The 20,881-nt window shown below is 32.1% G+C and overlaps 1 protein-coding gene and 1 pseudogene across 3 annotated transcripts in view; one reads left to right on the top strand and one right to left on the bottom strand.

Moving 5' to 3' along the window:
- Positions 1-20,881, top strand: part of PNPLA8 (patatin like phospholipase domain containing 8) — a 41,466-nt gene that overhangs the window by 6,056 nt on the left and 14,529 nt on the right. Inside the window, exons 2-7 of one of the 3 annotated variants that reach the window (XM_006925330.3) lie at positions 3,838-4,004; positions 4,152-4,301; positions 10,690-10,841; positions 12,839-12,933; positions 15,491-15,662; positions 20,095-20,152. In XM_006925330.3, the coding sequence (XP_006925392.1) occupies positions 3,838-4,004; positions 4,152-4,301; positions 10,690-10,841; positions 12,839-12,933; positions 15,491-15,662; positions 20,095-20,152 (794 nt within the window). Of the gene's footprint in view, positions 1-2,852; positions 4,005-4,151; positions 4,302-10,689; positions 10,842-12,838; positions 12,934-15,490; positions 15,663-20,094; positions 20,153-20,881 lie in introns of all 3 variants that reach the window. The other 2 variants (XM_015599532.2, XM_006925329.3) reach the window with 2 other exon arrangements.
- LOC112473627 lies at positions 10,173-10,286 on the bottom strand (annotated as a pseudogene).

The following is a 20,881-nucleotide window of genomic DNA, read 5'->3' as shown; positions in this document are numbered from 1 at the left end:
AAATTACCATTCTTTATTCATGTTTTTGATACATGTTTTTTCTTCCTAAAGAAGTCTCTCCAACATTTCCTGTAATATTGGCTTGGTGTCGATAAATTCCCTTAGCTTATTTTTGTCTGGGAAGCTCTTTATCTGTCCTTCGACTCTAAATGGTAGCTTTGCTGGATAAAGAATTCTTAGTTGTAGATCCTGGGTTTTCATCACTTTGAATATTTTGTGCCAGGTGCTTTGTCCTGCAAAGTCTGTTGAGAAATCAGCTGCTGGTCTTATGGGTATCTTGTAGGTAACTTTCTCTTGCTGCTTTTAAGATTCTCTTTGTATTAAACCTTTGGCATTTTAATTATGATGTGTCTTGGTTTGGGCCTCTTTGGGTTCATCTTTTTTGGTTTCATCTTTTTTCTCTGAGCTTCCTGGGGTTTATGTCTATTTCCTTCACCAGGTAAGGGAAGTTTTTCATCATTATTTCTTCAAATAGCTCTTAAACTTCTTTTTTTTTTTCCTTCAGGTACCCCTGTGACATGGATATTTTTACATTAAATTGTCTCATAGGCTCCTTAAATTATTATTATAGTCTTGGCTTCTTTTTTCTTGCCATTCTGATTGAGTTTCCTTGCCTTCCCCATCCTCTTTATCTGTAGTTCGATCCGCTTCTTTATCCACTCTGTTGATTCCCTCTAATATCCTTCATCTCAAATAATGTTCTTCATTTCTGACTGGTTCCCTTTTATAATTTCCATTTCCATTTTTATGTTTTCTATCTCTTTGTTTAAGTTCTCATTAAGTTCATCTACTCTTCCCCTAAGTTCATTGAGCATTTTTATAACCAGTATTTTGAACTCTGCCTCTGTTAGATTGCTTGGCTCCATTATTCCTGGATCTCTGTTCTGTTCTCTCATATGGTTTCTGCTTCTTTGTCTTTCCATTTTGGCTGCCTTTCTGTGTCTGTTTCTATGTACTAAGCAAAGCCATTAAGTCTTCTGGTCTTATTAGCATGACTTTGTATAGTAGGTGTCCAGTGGCACAGTCGTGAGAGGGTTTCAGCTACAGGCCAAGTTTAGCCCCAGCCTTTGCCCCTCTGAAGCCACCTGTTAAGATTCAGCAAGCAATCCACAGATGCTGTGCTTATAGTTATCTCAAGAAGCCACGCGAGAAACTAAAGCTGCTACCAGTGTGGGTCTTGGAGCTGGCTCAGCGATGAACACCAGACTCACGGAGGACACAACTGGAGGTAGCTTGGTTGAGGCCGTGAGTTGGGGGAGGCGGAGTTTCAGGGAATCCTCTGGGCGGAGCGACCTCTGTTACTCAGTTTATTGATGTCTGGGCTATGGTGGTGCTGCATTCGCACACTGGGATGGATGAGAGCTCAGCAGAGGAACAATGAATACTGCTGTCACTTCTGCCCGGAAGAGAGCCTTGCCTCTGGCCCTCACTCCAACAACTCAGCGTCCTTCCTGTAAGACTCTGGTGTCCCCCGAGCACCTGACCTGACGCTGGTGCTCTGAGCAAGCAGGTCTGTCCCACGAAAGTCCACTCATGGACACGGCCTGTTTAAGAGATGTCTGCAGCTGCCAGCTGCAGCTGCCCAGCCTCTGTCCCAGTCAGCCGCTCAGGACCAGGTAGCCTTGTGTTTTTCGCCCCCTCCTACCTTCTACCTTTCAGTGTGATTTTTTTTTTCTCTCCCTAGTTATAGTGCCTTGGTTCATTTAGATCCCAGGTCACAACTTCAATTTGGATGCAAGAGGGATGAACGAAGCCTCTATCATCTACAACGTTTTTTCCACTTATATATATCATAATTTAACCATCTCTTGCTAGAAAGCATAGAGTTGCTTTTCAGTGTTTTATTATTTTAAGCAGTGCGACAGGGACTGTGTGTATATACCTTTATACTCTTATTCAAATATTTCTGTAGTAAAAATTCTTGATAGAGGAATTGCTGATCAAAGAATATATGCCTTTAAAACTTGAGAGAGAGCATTTAATATTTCATTAGATACTGTCAAATAGCCGTTTAGTCACCCTTTTCTGCATCCCATTATCAGTACTGGATATTATCACTCATTTATATTTTTACCAATTGAAAGAACAGAATATCTCTTTTAATCGGCTTTTTTCTTAGATGTGAAAGATGTTTTCGTAATTTTACTGTTTGCTCTTATTTTTCTGTGACTGGCCTTTTTATGTTCTTTGCTTCTTTTTCTATTGAGTTAATCTTTCTTATTTGTATATGTTCTTTTTATATTATAATTATGAATCCCTTGTCTGTTAGATGTTGCACATAGCTTCTTCTAGACTGAATTCCTTGACTTAACATGCACTTATTCCTAGATAGTGAAATCTTTCTTACATGGGTATCCCTAGCTCTAGACTGAAAGTTCCTCAGTATTCTATTTGTTCTTATGGTCTGCATCTGGCAACATGTTTAGTATAGATTAAATATTATAAATGGTTTGCAGTGAATGCCTGAATGACTGTAAGACCTGACTTTTGTCTTTAAAGAACTTAAAAGTCTAGGGTCAGATAAAATTGTCAGGACTTTAACAATAAGGAAGAAAAACAGCATAGTGCTTAAATTGTGTATTCAATTATGTGTTGTAGGAAAACATCTACTGGTTACTTCTCTAAATTAGTGCTCATGAAACATCCTGCTACTCTCTTATTTCATTGACGTCTATACTGAAAGATGAATTATTTTTTATTAGTTTAAAAGTGAAATCTATATCACCCATAATGGAAATATATTATTGTGTCTTTTTTTGAGACAAGTTGCCGAGTTCATTTAATAATGTATTTTTTCTTATACCTAATTTTGGTTTTACCTTGAATCCTAATTTTTTTTCTTGCCATTTCAGGTAAGAGTGTGAATTATGGCATTTCTTAAATGAAGCAATCAGGAATGAAGTGAAAATCATAACATATAGCAAATAAGTGATTTTTAAGTTATGTCTATTAGTTTTACTATAGATATATATATTTACCTCCTTAGTAATGCACGAAGTCTTTGTGGGAAGCAGAAAAGCAAGCAACTACATTTCTTGTGTTCACCTAAACATTACTGGAGGATAAGCCACTTCAGTCTACGAAGAGGTTTTCATACAAGCAAAATAAGATGTAAATGGACCCAAACTGAAGCATGTTCTTGCAGTAAGCACTGTTATTCTCCAAGCAGCAATGGGTCACATATTGGAATTTTGAAACTTAGCACTTCTGCTCCCAAGGGACTTACAAAAGTGAGCATTCGTATGTCCCGTATTAAAAGTACTTTGAACTCTGTTTCAAAGGCTGTTTTTGGAAATCAGCATGAAATGATCTCACGTTTAGCTCAGTTTATGCCAAGTTCTCAAATATTAAGAAAAGTATCAGATGGTGGCTGGTTAAAACAGAATAACGTTAAACAAACCATCAAATCTTTGAAAAAATATAGTGACAAATCAGCAGAAAAGAGTTCTTTTCCAGAAAAGCAAAGTCACATTATAGATAAAGACGAAGATACCGGTAAACAAAGCCTTTTTCATTACACAAATATTATAACGACAAAATTTGGAGAGTCATTCTACTTTTTATCCAGTCATATTAATTCATACTTCAAACGTGAGGAAAAAATGTCTCAAAAAAAGGAAAATAAACATTTCCAGGACAAATCAGAACTTAAAGATAAAAAGGTTGAAGAAGAGAAATCTAGTTCTCCAGATTCTGGTGTCCTGACCGATAAGAAGCTTGGCTCAGAATCTTCTTTATATACTGTGGACAAGCCTGAAAGTCGCAGTTGGACCCCTGAGGGTCTTCCAGTTTCTACTAAACAAAGTATTGCTAATTTTCTTTCTCGTCCCACTGAAGGTGTGCAAGCTTTAGTGGGTGGTTATATTGGTGGACTTGTCCCCAAATTAAAGTATGATTCAAAGAGTCAACCAGAAGAACAGGAAGAAGCTATTAAAGGTGAGCAGGCTGTCAGCAAAGACAAAAATGCAGAGGAGAAAAAGCGTTTATCGCTTCAGCGAGAAAAGGCAAGTTTTTCAGTGTGGTTTTAAGTTTTAATTTTTGTCAAATTTATATTTTATTTCCTAATGAGACCTTAGAAACTTTAACCATTTGTTAGTATTACTAGAGCAATTTCATATTCTAATTATGTGTATTTTGATTTGTCTTTGCAGATTATTGCAAGAGTGAGTATTGATAACAGAACCCGGGCACTAGTTCAGGCATTAAGAAGAACAACTGACCCAAAACTCTGCATTAATAGGGTTGAAGAACTGACTTTTCATCTTCTAGAATTTCCTGAAGGGAAAGGAGTGGCTGTCAAGGTAATTTTAATTTATTTATTTGGTTTTATCTTAGAATGAAAATACTAATAAACATTCTAAAATGGAGAAGGCAGTGCCTTTAATTTTTTTATTTAAATATTTTTGTGGTTTTTATCATACATGTGACTTATATTAGTAATTGCCCCATTTATGATATACATTATGCTAAACGTACCCTTTTATAATGTAATATAAAATATGCTAACAGTACCAATATCTATACTTTGATATTAAACATTTTAAAATGGAAGCAAAATCTCAGTATATTAGCTTTTCTTTGCCTCATTTTTTTCAAATATAAAATAGTAAGGATAATTTAGACCCATTTAAATAGACTATTTTCAGAGAAATACTATAAAATATGAATGATGTGGCTGGGTCTCTTTACATTTATACTACTGGGATTATTTGTAATATTTGATGAACAATTTGAAAATATCACATAATGAATAGATGATGTTAACCATTTCATTAGAGATCTTTTAGTGCTTATTTTTAACTTGCCATTCAGAAAAATGTAAGTTAACTTAGTTCATATTCAAGTTTTTGACAGCCATCTTGCTGAAAAGTTATGTAGTTTGTATAATGTACCCTTCTGTCATTTTATATTGTATAATGCATACATTATAATAGCTGAACTTGAGAATTTTGTGTTCATAAAATTTGGGATTGTCTTTCATATATATGTAATCTCTTACCTAAAAGATAGGTTTTCTAAATATAGATATACATTTAAGTCCGTTTAACATTTCATTGATACATTGAAAGCAGAGACCTAAAATAGAATTGCAAAGTTTAAAGAACTCTTTAAAAAATTTTATTCAAGTATGATACACATGCAGTTTTAAGTATAAAGTTCAGTGAATTTTCACAAACTGAACACAGCTATATAATCAGCACCATTTGAAGAACAGACTGTGCCAGCACTGCAGAAGCTTCCTTTGTGCCCCCAGTTACAAACTCTCAAAAAGTAATCACAGATTAGTTTTATACAATTTTGTATATTATGTGAAATACCGTGATTGGCTTTTTTCATTCAACATGTTGGTAGGAATCATTTACATTGTGTGGGTAGTTGTAGATCATTCTTGTTGCTTTTATATTTCATGGTTTGAATGTATCACAATTTCATTGTACTATTGATGGATTTCTGAGTAGTTTTCAGTTTTAGTCTATTATGAATAGACTTGTTAAAAGAAAATTTGAGGACTGTTCTATTTTGCATAACTGATCCCAAATCTAAGCACCTTTCAGTACCAAAGAGAAATGTAATATAGGAACGTATATTCAGATCAGTTATTAATGAAAATCTAGATAGTCTGAAGGAAGTTCTCCTTTCTCCCCTGAATAATAAGCATCTCAATAACAATGAACTTGTTAAATTGCTTCAGACATGTTAGCATGTACACTGTCATGTGAACTTTCTTAGCTAAATTTTTAATTATTAAGAATTGAGCTTTTTAAAAATGGTAGAATTATTTGTTATAAAACATCTGTGTGACTTTGTGAGTTTTATATTTTTTGTGCGTGGCCAAATTATTTATGGTGGCCAAATTAGGCAATTGTCTTTGATAGCTAATGCCCTAAAATAAACTAGTTTCCTCTTTTGTGTATATATGTTTTGTGTACTGCATTTATGGCAGCCATATCTAGGAAATTGTTTTCGATGATTTTTTTCATTATTAGTGGTGAAGGTGGTTTCCTTTCACTGTTTTTTAAATAAAAAAGTAACATTTACTATTTTTAAAAAGGGCAATACATAGACATCATAGAAAATTAGAAAAAAAGAAAAACAAAAATAAGGAAATAAAAATAGCATATTTCTACTATCCTGAGATTACCACTGCAATGTGTTAGTATCTGTATTTGTCAGATTAAGCTGAGTTAAGCTCTAATAACAAATAATGCCAAATATCTCAGTGGCTTAACACAAGAGAATTTCTATATAATATAAAGGCTTGATTGAGTTAAACATTTTCTTGTTAAAACAAATTGGAGATAATGTCATGTGCTTCATATTGGATCATATCAGAACACACATAATTGGTTGAACAACCATTAGTAATGCTAAGTTGACCACTGGATTGGGGAGATTCATTTATTTCACCAATTTTAAAAGTAAAGAGTTGCTTTAAAACTGCCTCAATGGTGACATGAATTTTTGGCGCTTTTTAAAACTATCATTATGAATTCACAGTTTTTAATAAATAGTGTTTCTGCAATCTTTTTTTCTCTCTCTCTCTTTTTAAATGCTGAATTTATCTCAACTCTAACTACTAGGGGCCCCTTCAAGCTGATTTATGTGCTTTTTAAAAAGTTTTTATAAAAATATATGTAGGCAAGTATATATCATAAATATACAGCTTCATGAATTTTCAAAATTGAACACATCTGTAAAACCACCACCCAATGTAAAAAAAAATAAATTATACCAGCACTCCAGAAGCCCCTTTTTGTCCCTTTTTAATCAGTATCTCTAGAAAGATTGACTAATTTTTCTGATTTCTAGCAGTATAGATTAGTTGTGCCTCTTTTTGCATGTTGTATAAATAAAATGATACAGCATGTGCTCTTTTATGTCTGCCGCCCCCCAACGTTATGTTTGTGAGAACTTTCTATATTATTAGGTGTAGCTGTGGAATAGTCATTCTCATTGTGGTGTATTCTGTGGTATGAATATAGTACAATGCATTTATCCATTTTACTGCTGATGGACTTCTGAATAGTTTCCAGTTTGGGAATTTAGAAACAGTGCTTCTATGATAGATCTTTTGGAAAACATGTCTTCATTTCTTCGGAATGTATACCCAAGAGTGTATTCCTGGTCATAGAGTATGCTTGTTTGCATTTTTAGTATATACTGCCAAACGGTTTTGCTAAGTGCTTATACCAGTTTATACTTTCGCCAGAATTGTGTGAACCTTCTGGTTGTTCTGCTTCCTCTCCAACACTTTATATTATTTATCTCTTTTTTTTTAGCCATTTTGTTGGCTGTTTAGTGATATTAAATTGTGGCTTTAATTTGTATTTTTCTGGTAACAGTGAAGTGCAGCACCTTTTCCGGTTTTTATTAGCCATTTGTATACTTCCTTTATGAAGTGCGTATTCCAAGTCCTGCTCATTTTCCATTGGGTTGGCCAGCTTTTTCTTATTGTTTTGGAGAATCTCTTTATATATTATGGGTATAAGTATTTCAATATACATATTGGTATATGTGTGTGTAATATACATATATTATAAACATATTCTCTATGGATTACTTTTTTCTTTCTAATAGTTTTTAATATAAGATATTAACTTTAATATACTCCAATTTGTAATTATTTTCCTTTATGGTTAACCTTTTGTGTCATATTTAAGATATCTTTGCCTATCCTAAGGTCATAAAGATTTTTTTCTGTGTTTTCTTCTAAAACTTTATTGTTTTACCTTTCACACTTATGTCTACTATTCATATGGAATAGATTTGCTTGTATGATGTGAGGTAAGTGTCCTGATTTTATTTTTTTTAAGTACACATATCCAGTTAACCTAGCACCATTTATTGAAAAGACTTTTTTCATAAATCAGGTGATTATATAGGGGTCTGTTTCTAGACACTATTCTATTTCATTGCTATGTTTATCCTTGCTCCAATGCTTTAATGCTTAAATTATAGTAACTTTATAATCAATTTGATGTCTGGTAGTATAAATCTTCCAACTTTGTTCTTCCTCTTAATATTGACTTAAGCAGTCTTGGCACATTGTGTTTCCATATGAACTTTAGAATCAGCTTATCTATCAAGAAATAAAAAAAGAAGAGGAAAATCATGCTGGGATTACACTAAATCTGTGGAGCAATTTGGAGTGAATTGAGTCTTTATAATATTGAGTTTTCTAAGCCTTGAATATGGTATATTCTTCCATTTATTTAGGCTATCTCTACTTTCTCTCAATATTTTAGTTCATTAGGACTGCTATAACAAAATGCCAAGTAGGTATTTTATAAACAACAGAAATATATTTCTCAGCATTCCGAAAGCTTGAAGTTCAAAATCAAGGCGGCAACATGATCACCTTCTTGTGAGGGCCCTCTTCCTGGTTCATAGGTGATGCCCTCTCACTGTGTCTTCACCTGATGAAGAGGGCAAGGGATCTCGCTGGAGCCTTTTTTATGAAATCACTGATCCCATTCATGAGGGCCCTGCTCTCATGACCTAAGCAACTCCCAAAGGTGCCACTATCTAATACTATCATTTTGGGGGGTAGGATTTCAGCATAATGCATTTTGAGAGGACACAAATAGTCCGACCAGAGCACTTAGTATTTAACATTTTTTCAATGTTGGTGTCTTGCACATCTTTCATTTGATTTTTAAATAATTAATTTCTAGGTATATAATGTTTTAGGATGATAATTTTGTTTTTTTTTTTTTTTTTTTTCAAAATATATTTTACTGGTAATTCTAATATCAGGATTACCTCTTGGTCTTTGATCATTTGGTATTGGTTTCACATACATATAATTATTCTGGATGCTGGATTTTGTGAATTTTTAAAAATTACATAGGATCTAGATTATATCAAATGATTTCTTTTTCCAGAGATAGTTTAATTGTTCATCTACTTGAAATATAGAGTGGGGCACTGATGACCTTATTCATTTTGGGTTGGAGCTGGGTCAAGGCTGGATTACAATTTGGTGAGAACTCTAGTTTGCCCTATTTTTAGGATATATTCCTCTAGGACTTTCAGTTGAGAGCCTGGTGTATTCAATACCACCACTACCACTACCCAGTGAGCCCTAAAATCTCAAGAATATAGAAAATTCCCCTCTCATTTCCAGAATTTTCAGGTTGGCTTTTTAACTTCCCACACCACACAGTTAAAGAATCGATCAGATATCTTAGGTGAAACCAGTCTTGTGATTGAGGCCCCTCAAATCCTCAGTTTTGTGGTTTCAAACCTATGAGACTCTAAATGATCAACTTGTTTCTCTGTTCTCTATTTATGGCCGTCTGTCTGAACGCCGCCCAGTTTTTCAATTCTTTGTTTCTTCTTCAACTCAGCAAATGCCTGAGGAAAAGGAGGAAAAGCTATAGTTTGTGAACTCACTTCCCAGCAGTTGTCCCTTTTCCAGATTCTTAGCCCCACTCCTGTCCTTATTGCTTCAGCAGCTCTCCAGCGCTTTTAAGCACTTAAAAAAAAAAAAAATTATCAAGCTTTTCTAGTTGTTCTTGGGAAGAGACTTTCTATCATAACTAGAAATAGAAATTTACATTTCTATGCTCCACCATTGCTCAGGTTCCTCTAGTGGAGCCTCAGAGCTCAACCCTAAGCCAGGGCAAAAGAAATTTTTTTTTGAAAAATTTAGAACAGTAGTATTTCAGATTTGATTTATCATAAAAAAATGAGTCAGACATTGAGAAGTTATTCGATTTACTGTAGGTTACACAGCACAAATATAGCTGCCACTCAGCTATTCCCTTCAACCTTAAATCAGGGTTACTGACTGGATAAGATGCTTCAGTGCACAGAACCTATTGAGTGATAAACTCAACATAGAAACCTAGGATTTAAGCTCTTGCCTCTGATCAGAAATATGAAGTTGAATGCTTAGAATCTTGAAGTCCCAGGTTTATTTAAACTAATTATATAATTTTGATGGTCAGCTTTTGCCTTCTACCTTAGTTTTATTTATTAACATTTGTTCATATTTCACTATGAGCTACCCTTGTATCCTATGTGCAGTCTATACAAGATGTTTTTTCTTTTAATAAGTTTAATTTCTTTTATTTATTTATTTCTTTTTTAGGAGAGGCAACCCTTGGTTGACCGCACAGATTGCAAGGACCTTGTCAGTTTACAATCCCTTATTTTTTTATTTTTTATACCTACAGCACCTGATCTTCCTAGGTGGTCTCCCATCCAAGTACTAACCAGGCCCATCCCCGCTTAGCTTCCGAGATCAGACGGGATCGGGCTTGTTCAGGGTAGCCGTAGACATAAGTTTAATTTCTAATAATTACTATGAAGCAATTTTATCTTTCTTAGGTTTTAGACAAAATATTGTAAAAAATTTATAGTGTTAACCTTTTATTGTTACAATTAATAGTTTTTAAATTCGTGTTAAGCAAATTATATTTTTTCTAATTGTTAAGCATTGCACTTTTTAAAGGAAATATTTGGATAGAGGTTAATTTTTGTCCTAGATATTAGGACAAATATATTCTAGATATTAATTGACATTAATACGTCAAGTACTAAGGTATCATTTAGGTTACCAAGGAAGTAGTAAACACTGGCACCTTGATTGCATGTGATGATCTATGTGTGCTGGTTAAAAATAATCATATAAAAATAACTTTATTTGACAAAGGCAACAAAATATCTTTTCTCTCAATACAGGAAAAAATTATTCCATATTTATTACGATTGAGACAAATTAAGGATGAAACTCTTCAGGCTGCAGTTAGAGAAATTTTGGCATTAATTGGCTACGTGGATCCAGTGAAAGGAAGAGGAATCCGAATTCTCACAATTGATGGTGGAGGAACCAGGCAAGGCTAGAAAAATAATTTTTAAAAACTATAGCTCCAGGTCAGCTATAGGAGTTTTTAAAAACTAATTTGGTATAATTATTGTAAAATCAAATTTTTAAAATACAATATGAAATAGTTTTTCTTAATTTATTTCTACATCAATCTAAGAGCTACTTTAACATATATCTGAATTTTCTTTTGTTTTAATTTGACATAGTATTTACATTTTAGTTTGATCTTTTCAGGCTTTTTTGGTAGTTTAAGACAGTTTATCAACCAAGATTATCTTAAAATTTGGCAATGTTTTATAATATTAGCTTTCTTTTATCATATTTATCTTACCCATCTATAAAGTGATGGTTATAAAAGGAATATATATCAGTAACTTTCTGACTTCCTACAGTTTTATGTGCAGATGCCAATTTGGTGCTACACAATAAATATTAAATGCAGTCTTAGTTTAGAATGAGAGAGAATTTTACCGTGAAATTCCTTTCTTACTACTGGCAGTCCATCCATGCTTCCTATTCTTAGTTTGTCTAGTTTCTCACTACTTGTTGGTTAGATTCTTTGGCTTAGTTTTATGAACCTTTCACTCTAAATTTACCTGACTTTGACTTCACTCTCTGGTATCCTGCCTTGCCACTCAGGTCTTCTGTATGTTCAAGTACTACCTTTATCTTTTGTTAAATTCTATAGTCCTATATGTGAACCAAGTCTTTTAAATTTTGACATCAGTGTAAAGGAAGGAGTGAGTGATGAGAGAAGGAGGCTATTTAATAATCTTGGTAGAGAACAATAAAATATTAACTTTGGATGGTGGTAAGTGGGGAGCAGAAGGAAGAAATAGTACACAAAAAATTCTGAAGATAAAGGGGGACTAGATATAATAAAAATAGGTTGAGATCACTCTTAAGAGTAAACTCTTTGGATGACTAGGGCAGAATTGCAAGGATAGGGGAGAAGGTGATTGGTATTGAGAAAGAGTTCTGTTTTGGACATGTCAGATAAAAGGTTTTACACTTCCATTAGAAGTGCTCAGTTGGCAAATGAAGATAGAATTGATTGAGAGAGAAGTCTTAGAAGATCTTTTGGATATTTCTTAGGGAAGTTAAATCCAAGAAGATAGACATCATTCATGTGATAAAGTGGTAATGATTTGGAGAGAATCATTCTAATTCATATAGTTGGTTCCAAGTGATGAGAAATGAGGAAAATGGCAGTTAAGTGAGGAAGGAATTTCACTGAGGAGCAGGAAGAAGCCAATCATCTCTGCCATTAAGCTCAGGGGAGTTGGGAGGGATGATGTCATTCATTGAGTCAACTAACAAATATTGATGGAGTGCCTACCATGTTTTAAACTATTTAGGTCCTGGGGTCACTCAGTAAACAAAACAGACAAAATCCAAGTCTTCATGGTGCTAGTATTCTAGAGGAGGAAAGACTATTTCATCTTCACATTCATCATGAAACTATTTGTGGCCTTTGGCAGGGATCCAGAAATGAACAAAGTCAGCAGCACAAATTTATACATTCTTAATATAAACCATTGTCCTAAGGTTGTTGAAAATTTTAGAAAAGGAACAAATGAAAGCTTAAAAATATGACTAGTGAAATATGTAAAACAAAAACATAGAGAAACACAGGTAACCAACTATTTTGGTAAGAGAAGAAACCAGTATATAGCACCCCGAAATTGGTGAGTGGAGGCTTTAACTATTTTCCACAATTGGGGTGTTTAAAAAATATATCTTACATTGGCATATCTTTGTAGTCTAAAGAGATACTAGTATACATTTTAAAATGTGCTGCTGTAGCACAGGTTTTATATCATTATTTAGATATTGGATTTTCAATAGTGATCTTAAAGACTTGAGCAACTTGTACTTATGGTAATTTATATTATTAGTTTTCATGTTAGAATATAAGCTAGAAAAACAGTTTTTAGATTGCTTTATTCTTTCAAGTAACTTCTTGAAAGAGGAATTCTCATTTTGCCTTTATCTTTTCTGTAGGGGTTTGGTTGCTCTTCAGACACTACGAAAATTAGTTGAACTTACTCAGAAGCCAGTTCATCAGCTCTTTGATTACATTTGTGGTGTAAGCACAGGTAATCATTATTATGTAGAAGTGGTACATCTCAGCAGTACATTAAGAAAAAGAAAATTAAGCACTTTTGTTCAAGATCTTGGTCATTCTCTGAAATGATGGATATTAATTTCGTGTTTTGATGATGAATAATCTTTTGGTTTGCTTAATGAGCTTTTAAAAATATTTATTGGGAGTAAGTTAACATTCAGAAAAAGTTTAATGTGTTTTTCTAATATCTTTTAAATAAGCCACAGTGACGAGTATAAATTATGAATTATTGCTTTATGGTATAGTCACCTTAAGGAAAGTGATGAAATGGAAGGGAGGTAGGTACTCAGATTGTACTCGAACCAATAGAATATTAAAGATGGATAAGAGTTTACTTTTTGTAAGCGATGGCCCTCTGTGAGGAAATGGCTTCTTCTATCATTTAAAAAAAAAAATTGATTGTTCGAAGCCAGAATTTAAATTGATAAATATGAGAATCTGTGTTTTTTAAAGGCTATTTTTAATATTGCTAGTTATACATTTAAAATTATAGTTTTGTGTTTGTATTGAAGTTGGTAGTATTGAAAAATATTGTGACTGAATAATTTCTTAGTTTGACTGACTCACCATCAGGTGAATTCTTGTTTTCTTTTCTGTTTGTTTTATTTTTTTATTTCCTTACACAAGCTCACACACATCTATTCCCTCCACCCCCATTAAGTCTCTCAGGATACCCATAGCTATTGCTTACTTCACAGGTAACACTCAAGGACTCTTAAGACTATAGATCCTTGCTGTGTATTGTACTGTTTGACCTGATAATTTCACTTTATATTATTTTATCTTCATGGATTTTTATTTCTATTTCTTTTTCTCATTTTTTGAATTGTAATAGTAGTTCTAAAGACTACTGGCAACAAAATCAAATGTTTTGTCTACATTATCTGGTCAAGTATGACAAATATCCCCAAAGAACTTGTCAGTTGATGCTCAGTTATGAAAATTAAATGATTGCTATTGCAGGGATAATTCAAAAGCGTGAGGAATCAGTGATTCCTGTGATGTTCTACTGAACGTCAGTTCCTCAAGATGTTAGCACAGTTGGAAAACATTGGGTTGAAGGAAATTAAACAGGTTTCTTTACAGAGGGACTTTTGAGATTGTTTAGTATGTTAAAAATGCACTGTGGAAAAAAAAAAGGAAAAAATGCATTCTGACTCTCAGAATATGAAAATATTACATATATCCCAAAGTGATTTAACTATGGAAACTTTTCTTAAAGAGACATTTCCTAGGGCTAGTGTTCTTTGGTACTTTTTTGGAGCTGTTATCCTGACCATTTTAGAACGGGCCTCACAATTCAAACATTTAAACATCTACAGGCTAACTTCTTGCTTTGGCACTATTGTTAGTAGGTAGGTGCTCAATAAAATTTTAAATCACAGAGATTCATCTATGGAGTATAATATATATGTTTATATAATATGTACATTTCTGTATTTATCACAATATATCTTCCATTGTATCTTCTAGCTTATGTTAATCTTAATTTGTAATAACAGCGCTTATAATTTTTTCTTTTTTTCATTTTGTATATTCTAATGTAGAAATTTTGTCTCACTTATAATGTCTATGAAGTTAATAAATATATATTTAATTTAAAGGTAATGTTCCTTACCAGTTCAATAAAATTTCATATTTTAATATCTGCTCATTTTTATAGTAGCTCTGCTTAAAAGGGAAAAGACCTTAATTTTTTGACAAGTAATTTCCTTGTGTTAATTACAAATTTTCTACAAACTGAAAACTAACAATTTTTATTATATGCCATACAATGTATTTTAAAATATAAGCTGTCTTATCTTTTAGTAGAATAAGGTCAAGTATAATAAAATAAAGTAATTAAAATATATTATGATAGTGATTTTCTGTTTTTTCCTTATAATCTCAAAGTATAAGCAGTGATGCTATACAGGTTTTTGCCTCCTACCCCTTTTCCTTATCCTCCAAAGCTTTCTCCTCCACTTTTTCTTGTTAGTTCAAGTTTAGGCCAGTTATATTCACTAGGTGGCTATGTGTCCTACCAAATGCAACTAGGATATGAAACCGGCTATTTAAAAGGACATCCCAGAGACCTAATTTCTTTAATTATGTTGGTTCCCAGGACCATCCTGAAGTAGTAATTATTTTAATGAATTGGTAAGTTGTCAAATATACTGTGACTAAAACTAAGAAATTATTTAAGGTTAGGAAGGACATTATTTACCACAATATCCTAATTATATGTTATTTAATTTAATGTAAAATGGCACATTTTCATATATTTTTAAATTATTATCATCAGTTAGCTTTTACTTATCTTTTTTGAGGCCTAGTAAAAAGCCCTTTACATGTGTTAACCCAATATAAGAACCTTATACATTTTATTTGTTATAATTACCTTTGGGGTCTGAGAGGTTAAGTAGTTTGTCCCAGGTAACACACTTAGAAAGAATCAAAGCTAGAATTTTATGCAAGTTAATGGCTCAGGAGATTTTATAAATACTGTAATGTCAACACTGACAAAAACTAAGGATTCTTTCTTTCAGGTGCTATATTAGCATTCATGTTGGGATTGTTTCATATGCCCCTGGATGAATGTGAGGAACTTTATCGAAAATTAGGAGCAGATGTGTTTTCACAAAATTTCATTGTTGGAACAGTCAAAATGAGTTGGAGCCATGCCTTTTATGACAGTCAAACATGGGAAACTATTCTTAAGTAAGTTATAATTATTCTTGTAAGAACGTTTTGATTATATAGGTAATATGTTCATACTATAATTTAAAAAATACCAAAAAATTTAAAGAAGAATATTAAATTTGATTCTACTAATTAGAGATAACCACTGTTAATATTTTGGTGAATCATATTCTAGTCACTATTTTCTTCGGTTCATATGTGTGAAGGTTGCATTTGCCTTTTTAAAAATTGTGACCATATTATATATGGACCATGTTTGCATCCCATTGTTTTTACTTAACGTATCAGTCTTCCTTAGGCATTAACAGATATTCTTCCAAAACATTAATTTTTAAACATTTTTTCAAAATACTATTATACTCACTTTCCAAAAAATAGAAGCATAAAGTAGAAACTTAAAATCATTCATAATCTTATTATTCAGAACTGTAATCCTCGCAATATATTTCTTTCTAGTTTTTTTGTAGACTATGTATATTTTCATATACTTTTTATATAGAAGAAAGTATACTGTACTTGTAATTTTATACCCTTTCCATTGTTTTGAACTATATTAATATCTCTTGAGAAATTTTTAAAGACTACACTACATTCCACAGTGTGATGGCACTATATTTTCTTACCATTTACATTTAGGACATTTATGTTATTCCTATTTTTTTGTGATTATGAATAATGCTGTGGTTGGAAAATTTATATTTTTCCCCACATTTCAGAATATATCAGTAGGTCAGTTTATAAGAAACATAATTATTGGGCTAATGTTGATATCTTTTTACAATCATATTTTTATATGGTTATATGAAATAGAGAACATATAAAGAAAACAGTGAAAATAACTTATAATCCCACTAAGAACAAAAGCACTGTTAACATGGTGTTTTTCTCTAGAATTTCTCTAAATAAGCATTAAGTGTGGGGTAGGTTATGAGTGTGCATGTGTATTTATCCCCTTCACAAAATTGGGATAATCACAAGTAGTTTTGTATCCTGCATTTTCACTTAGCATTTTATCATGAATGATTTCCTATATCATTAAATATTTTTTGAGGGTGTTTTAATGGTTGTTCACTATCCTGTTTTATGGATGTACTATATTTTATTTAACAAATTCCCTTTATCTAAAATAATAAATATCTAAAATACTTTAGATAGTTTTACAGTTCAAAATAAAGTTTAAATTGACATCCTACATCTCTACTTAAATCTCTGATTATATCTTTAAGTTAATGTCTAGAGTGAAATTTTGGGTCAGAAAGTATACATGTTTTAAAAATCGTGAGGTAGATATATGTATATACGTATGGGTGTGTGTGTGTGTGTGTGTCAAAAAACACACACATATATATATATATATGAATTGTTTTTCAAAACAGTTGTCTCAATCTAACTTAAAATTAAACTTTATCATAGCTATATATGTGTGTGTGTGTGTGTGTGTGTGTGTGTATATACACACACATATATATATATATATGAATTGTTTTTCAAAACAGTTGTCTCAATTTACTCACCCACCAGCATCAATTTGTATTTCTATTTCATGAAATACATATGAACACCAAACATTTTAATTTTAAAACTATGTCAGTTTTGAGAGATTTTTAGACTGGTGTTTCCAGTTTACATCACTTTGATTATTGATGCGATTGAACATTTGTTATGTTTTAATTATATTCTCTTTTTGTGTGTGAATGTCAAGGGCATAATTTTTCCCTTTTTCCTATCAGGGTATTCTTCACTATATTGTATATATATTAACTATTTTATTATATGTTGAAAATGTGCTTTTTAATTAATTATTTTTTTAATGTAGAGGAGTTTAAAATCTTTATTCAAATCTTTTTCTTTAATTTTAATTTGGCTTTCATATTTGGAAAGTCTTTTCTACTTTGAAATTAGGTACATCTTTATATTATTTTCTTGTCCTAAGGTTTAAGTTTATTTAAAATTTTTAAGTTATCTGAAATCTATTTCGATGTATATCATAAGGGGATCAAACTTTATTTTTTACTCCAATATTAATTCAAGTGTCCCTGTGTATCTTCTACTAAGTACTTTTTCCCTAATTCTACTGATTCAAAATACTATCTTTATCATATTTAAATTTTTACCTACTTTGAGTCTATATCCAAGTCTTTGTTTTTTCTATTGATTTTTAAAATTTTTGTCCAAATTCTTTGCATAATGTTGTTATAGTGATATAGCAAGTCTTTTCTCCTTACTCTTCTTTTTCAAGAATCTGTGCACTGTTTTCATTTAATCTCCAAAGTGAATCTTAGGTTACCTATTACATTTAAAAAATTCCACTGATATTTTGATTCAAATGTAGCAGTTTTTTTGTAGAATAATGGTATCTTTCCGATTGATCAGTCTTACCATTCATTAATGTATGTTGCTTATTTTGGGGTTTTCTTTTCTGTCTATTAAAATATAATTTGTATCAGTTCTCATAAAATAGTACTGATTAAGATTTTTTAATGAAAATTTGAAAATTTACTGTAAAATCAGTCTCTCTACTATGAAATGTTATTTTCCTTTAGTTATTCATCAGAGTATCTTCCGGTATTTACATACTCCTTGAAAGGCTTCTTTATTTTTAATCACACTATTGATAAACTTTCTAATAGTGGTCAGTTGTTTTTTCTTTTCCCTATTTTTTCACTCAGCCTTTGCTACCAAAACAAAAACAAAAACAAAAACCAAAAACACTCCAGAACTGAGTGGTTTAAAACAATAATTTAGTCTCATGATTCTGTGGTTGGCTGGGTGTTTCTTCCGTTTTTGTCTAAACTCATCACAGGGCTGCTGGCAGCCGGCAGCTCAGCTGAGATGGCTAGGACAGCTGGTCTCTCTTTTCACATGGTCACTCTTTTCCTGGACTTCATCCCATCATGGTGGTCTCAGAGTTCCAAGAGGGCATGTCCCGGTCCATAAGTACTTATCAAGCCTCAGTTTAAGGCATGTTTGCTGATGTCTCATTGACCAAAGTCATTCAAACCCAGCATCTGTGTAGGAAGGGACGATATACAAGGATATGGATATCAGAAAGTGGTGTTCATTGGGAGCCATTATTGTTATAATCTACCACACCTACTCTCTGGCCTTTTTTGTCTTGTTGCATTTTTTTTTTCTTATTATTTATTGAGAACATTTTTATGGTTTCTTTTTCTGTGATGATGATTTTATGTTATTTTAAAGACATTGTTTTTAATTGTAGCATCAGTAGAATCTGAGAATGTAGAAAATTTTTTCATAATTTGACATTTCTCTGAAATAAGCAATTACTGTTTCTGCTTTGTCTTTGAATTTATATTCATAACTTAATTCCCTATAGCATTTTGGCTCTGTTCATAAAATGAAGATTTAAATAAAAAGTAAATATGAACTTTGCTTAAAGTTGAAAGCAGCATGCACCTAGGATTCCTGTCTTTTATGAAAATATAAAGTGAAAGACCCATAGAAGAATAAAATTGCATTGATTTTTATGCAGAAGAAACATATAGATAAGGTTGAGAAAGACAAAGATCTTATCTGTTTTAGAGAGCATTTTTTACACTGATATTTTTTAGAGATTGTAAAGGGTAGGATCGCTATCTAATTTGTAAATATTAACCTTATGTGAATTTACTAACATTCTAGTTGAGAAACATGAGTATTGTTTGAAAAAAATGTCATTAGGAAAATGTTTTTTCTTACTGAGGCAGGTTGGTAAAAAAACAAACAAATATAGTCTTTATATTTGATACAGGGGGAAAACATAATTTTTAAATCTGGAGAAAAATCCACATTGAAATAAATTTCCTTACAATGAAATCGTAAAAATTGTTGGTCAAGGACAATTTCTATAATGTTGCGGTAATTCAAGTACTAACTCAGATGATTTAAAAAACATTTTGGGAAATGATGTTGGCTTTGTATTGCTAAAACAAGTCTAAAGTATAAATCTCCTGATCCAGTTTTTAGAGTACTCTGTAACTAGCCTAACCATACTTCTTAACACAGCTCTTTTATCCTGTCAGGAAGATCCTGAAAAGCAACAGATTTATTCTGCCTCTGCGCCTTTACCCTGTATATGTCTTGGCTTTCAATGTATTGTCTTGCCATCTTTTGGTGTCCTTCTCAAGCTATACCTTTATATATCTTTCTCAGATACTCAAACTGTATTACTTGTCCCCCATCAGAACTATAGATACTTGTAGTTTGAATTAGAGATTAATAGATAACTGTATATTTTTTTCGTATACACTCATTGGACTGTAAGCCTCCTAGAGAATAGATTCTTATACTTCTTTTTTGACCCTCATAGTGCTTTAATAAACCCATGGGCAAACTAATTGCTATGTTTATGCTAAGAGTTATGCGTTATGCTAATTGCTAAGTGTTATGTTTTCTGATGTTAGGAGATAAAATTATTTTGATATAATTTATTTCTTTGCTTTTAATAAAGGGATAAAATGGGATCTTCACTAATGATTGAAACAGCAAGAAACCCTACATGTCCTAAGGTAAGTATGGAGTCTCTTAAATATAACACCTAGTTGGAATTTAAAGTCAGGTGAAAACACTTATTCTGAAGGCCCTTTATTAAAGGAAAAATTTCTTAGGAATCTCTTTTAATAGATTATATTGATTCCTTATTTATTGGGTCATCCCGTGAAGATATAGGATGTGATCATTAGACTTTTTCTATATCCAGTAAAAGTAAATACAATAAAAGTTTAAGAACATGAAAGACTGGAACTAAAGATAAGGAAGAATTATTTTATCATAAGGGTTAATCAAATCTAGTAATTTAAGGAAAATTGTGGCATTTCCTCCCCTAGGTTTTTTTAAAGAAATTTTATATGCCTTTATATATATATATATTAATATACAAATGGAATCCCAATTTTAAAGACGTTACTAGGATTTATGTCAGTTTGGCTTCCCTTTTTTATTTTGTTTGACACATAATGATCTGAGTATTGCTTCAATTCTGTGTTCTTTGATAATACTTGTTATTTGATTGAAGAGTAGGATTTATGCACCATAGATGCAAAAATGAATAGATATAGCTTCTATTTGTTCTTGGATAATAATCATGAAAAATCAAATACAGCTCCCTGAATTGCTCTTTCACTATCTTATTCATATTTTCATTCATTGTTTAGATATTAATTATGTGTCCAATGTGCCAGCACTATGCTAGGCACTTTGGATACATTAGTGAGTAAATGCAGACATGGAATTTATAG

This window comes from Pteropus alecto, unplaced genomic scaffold (assembly GCF_000325575.1).
Source record: "Pteropus alecto unplaced genomic scaffold, ASM32557v1 scaffold109, whole genome shotgun sequence".
Classification (NCBI taxonomy): domain Eukaryota; kingdom Metazoa; phylum Chordata; class Mammalia; order Chiroptera; family Pteropodidae; genus Pteropus; species Pteropus alecto.
This window is presented reverse-complemented; position numbering and strand designations above follow the sequence as displayed.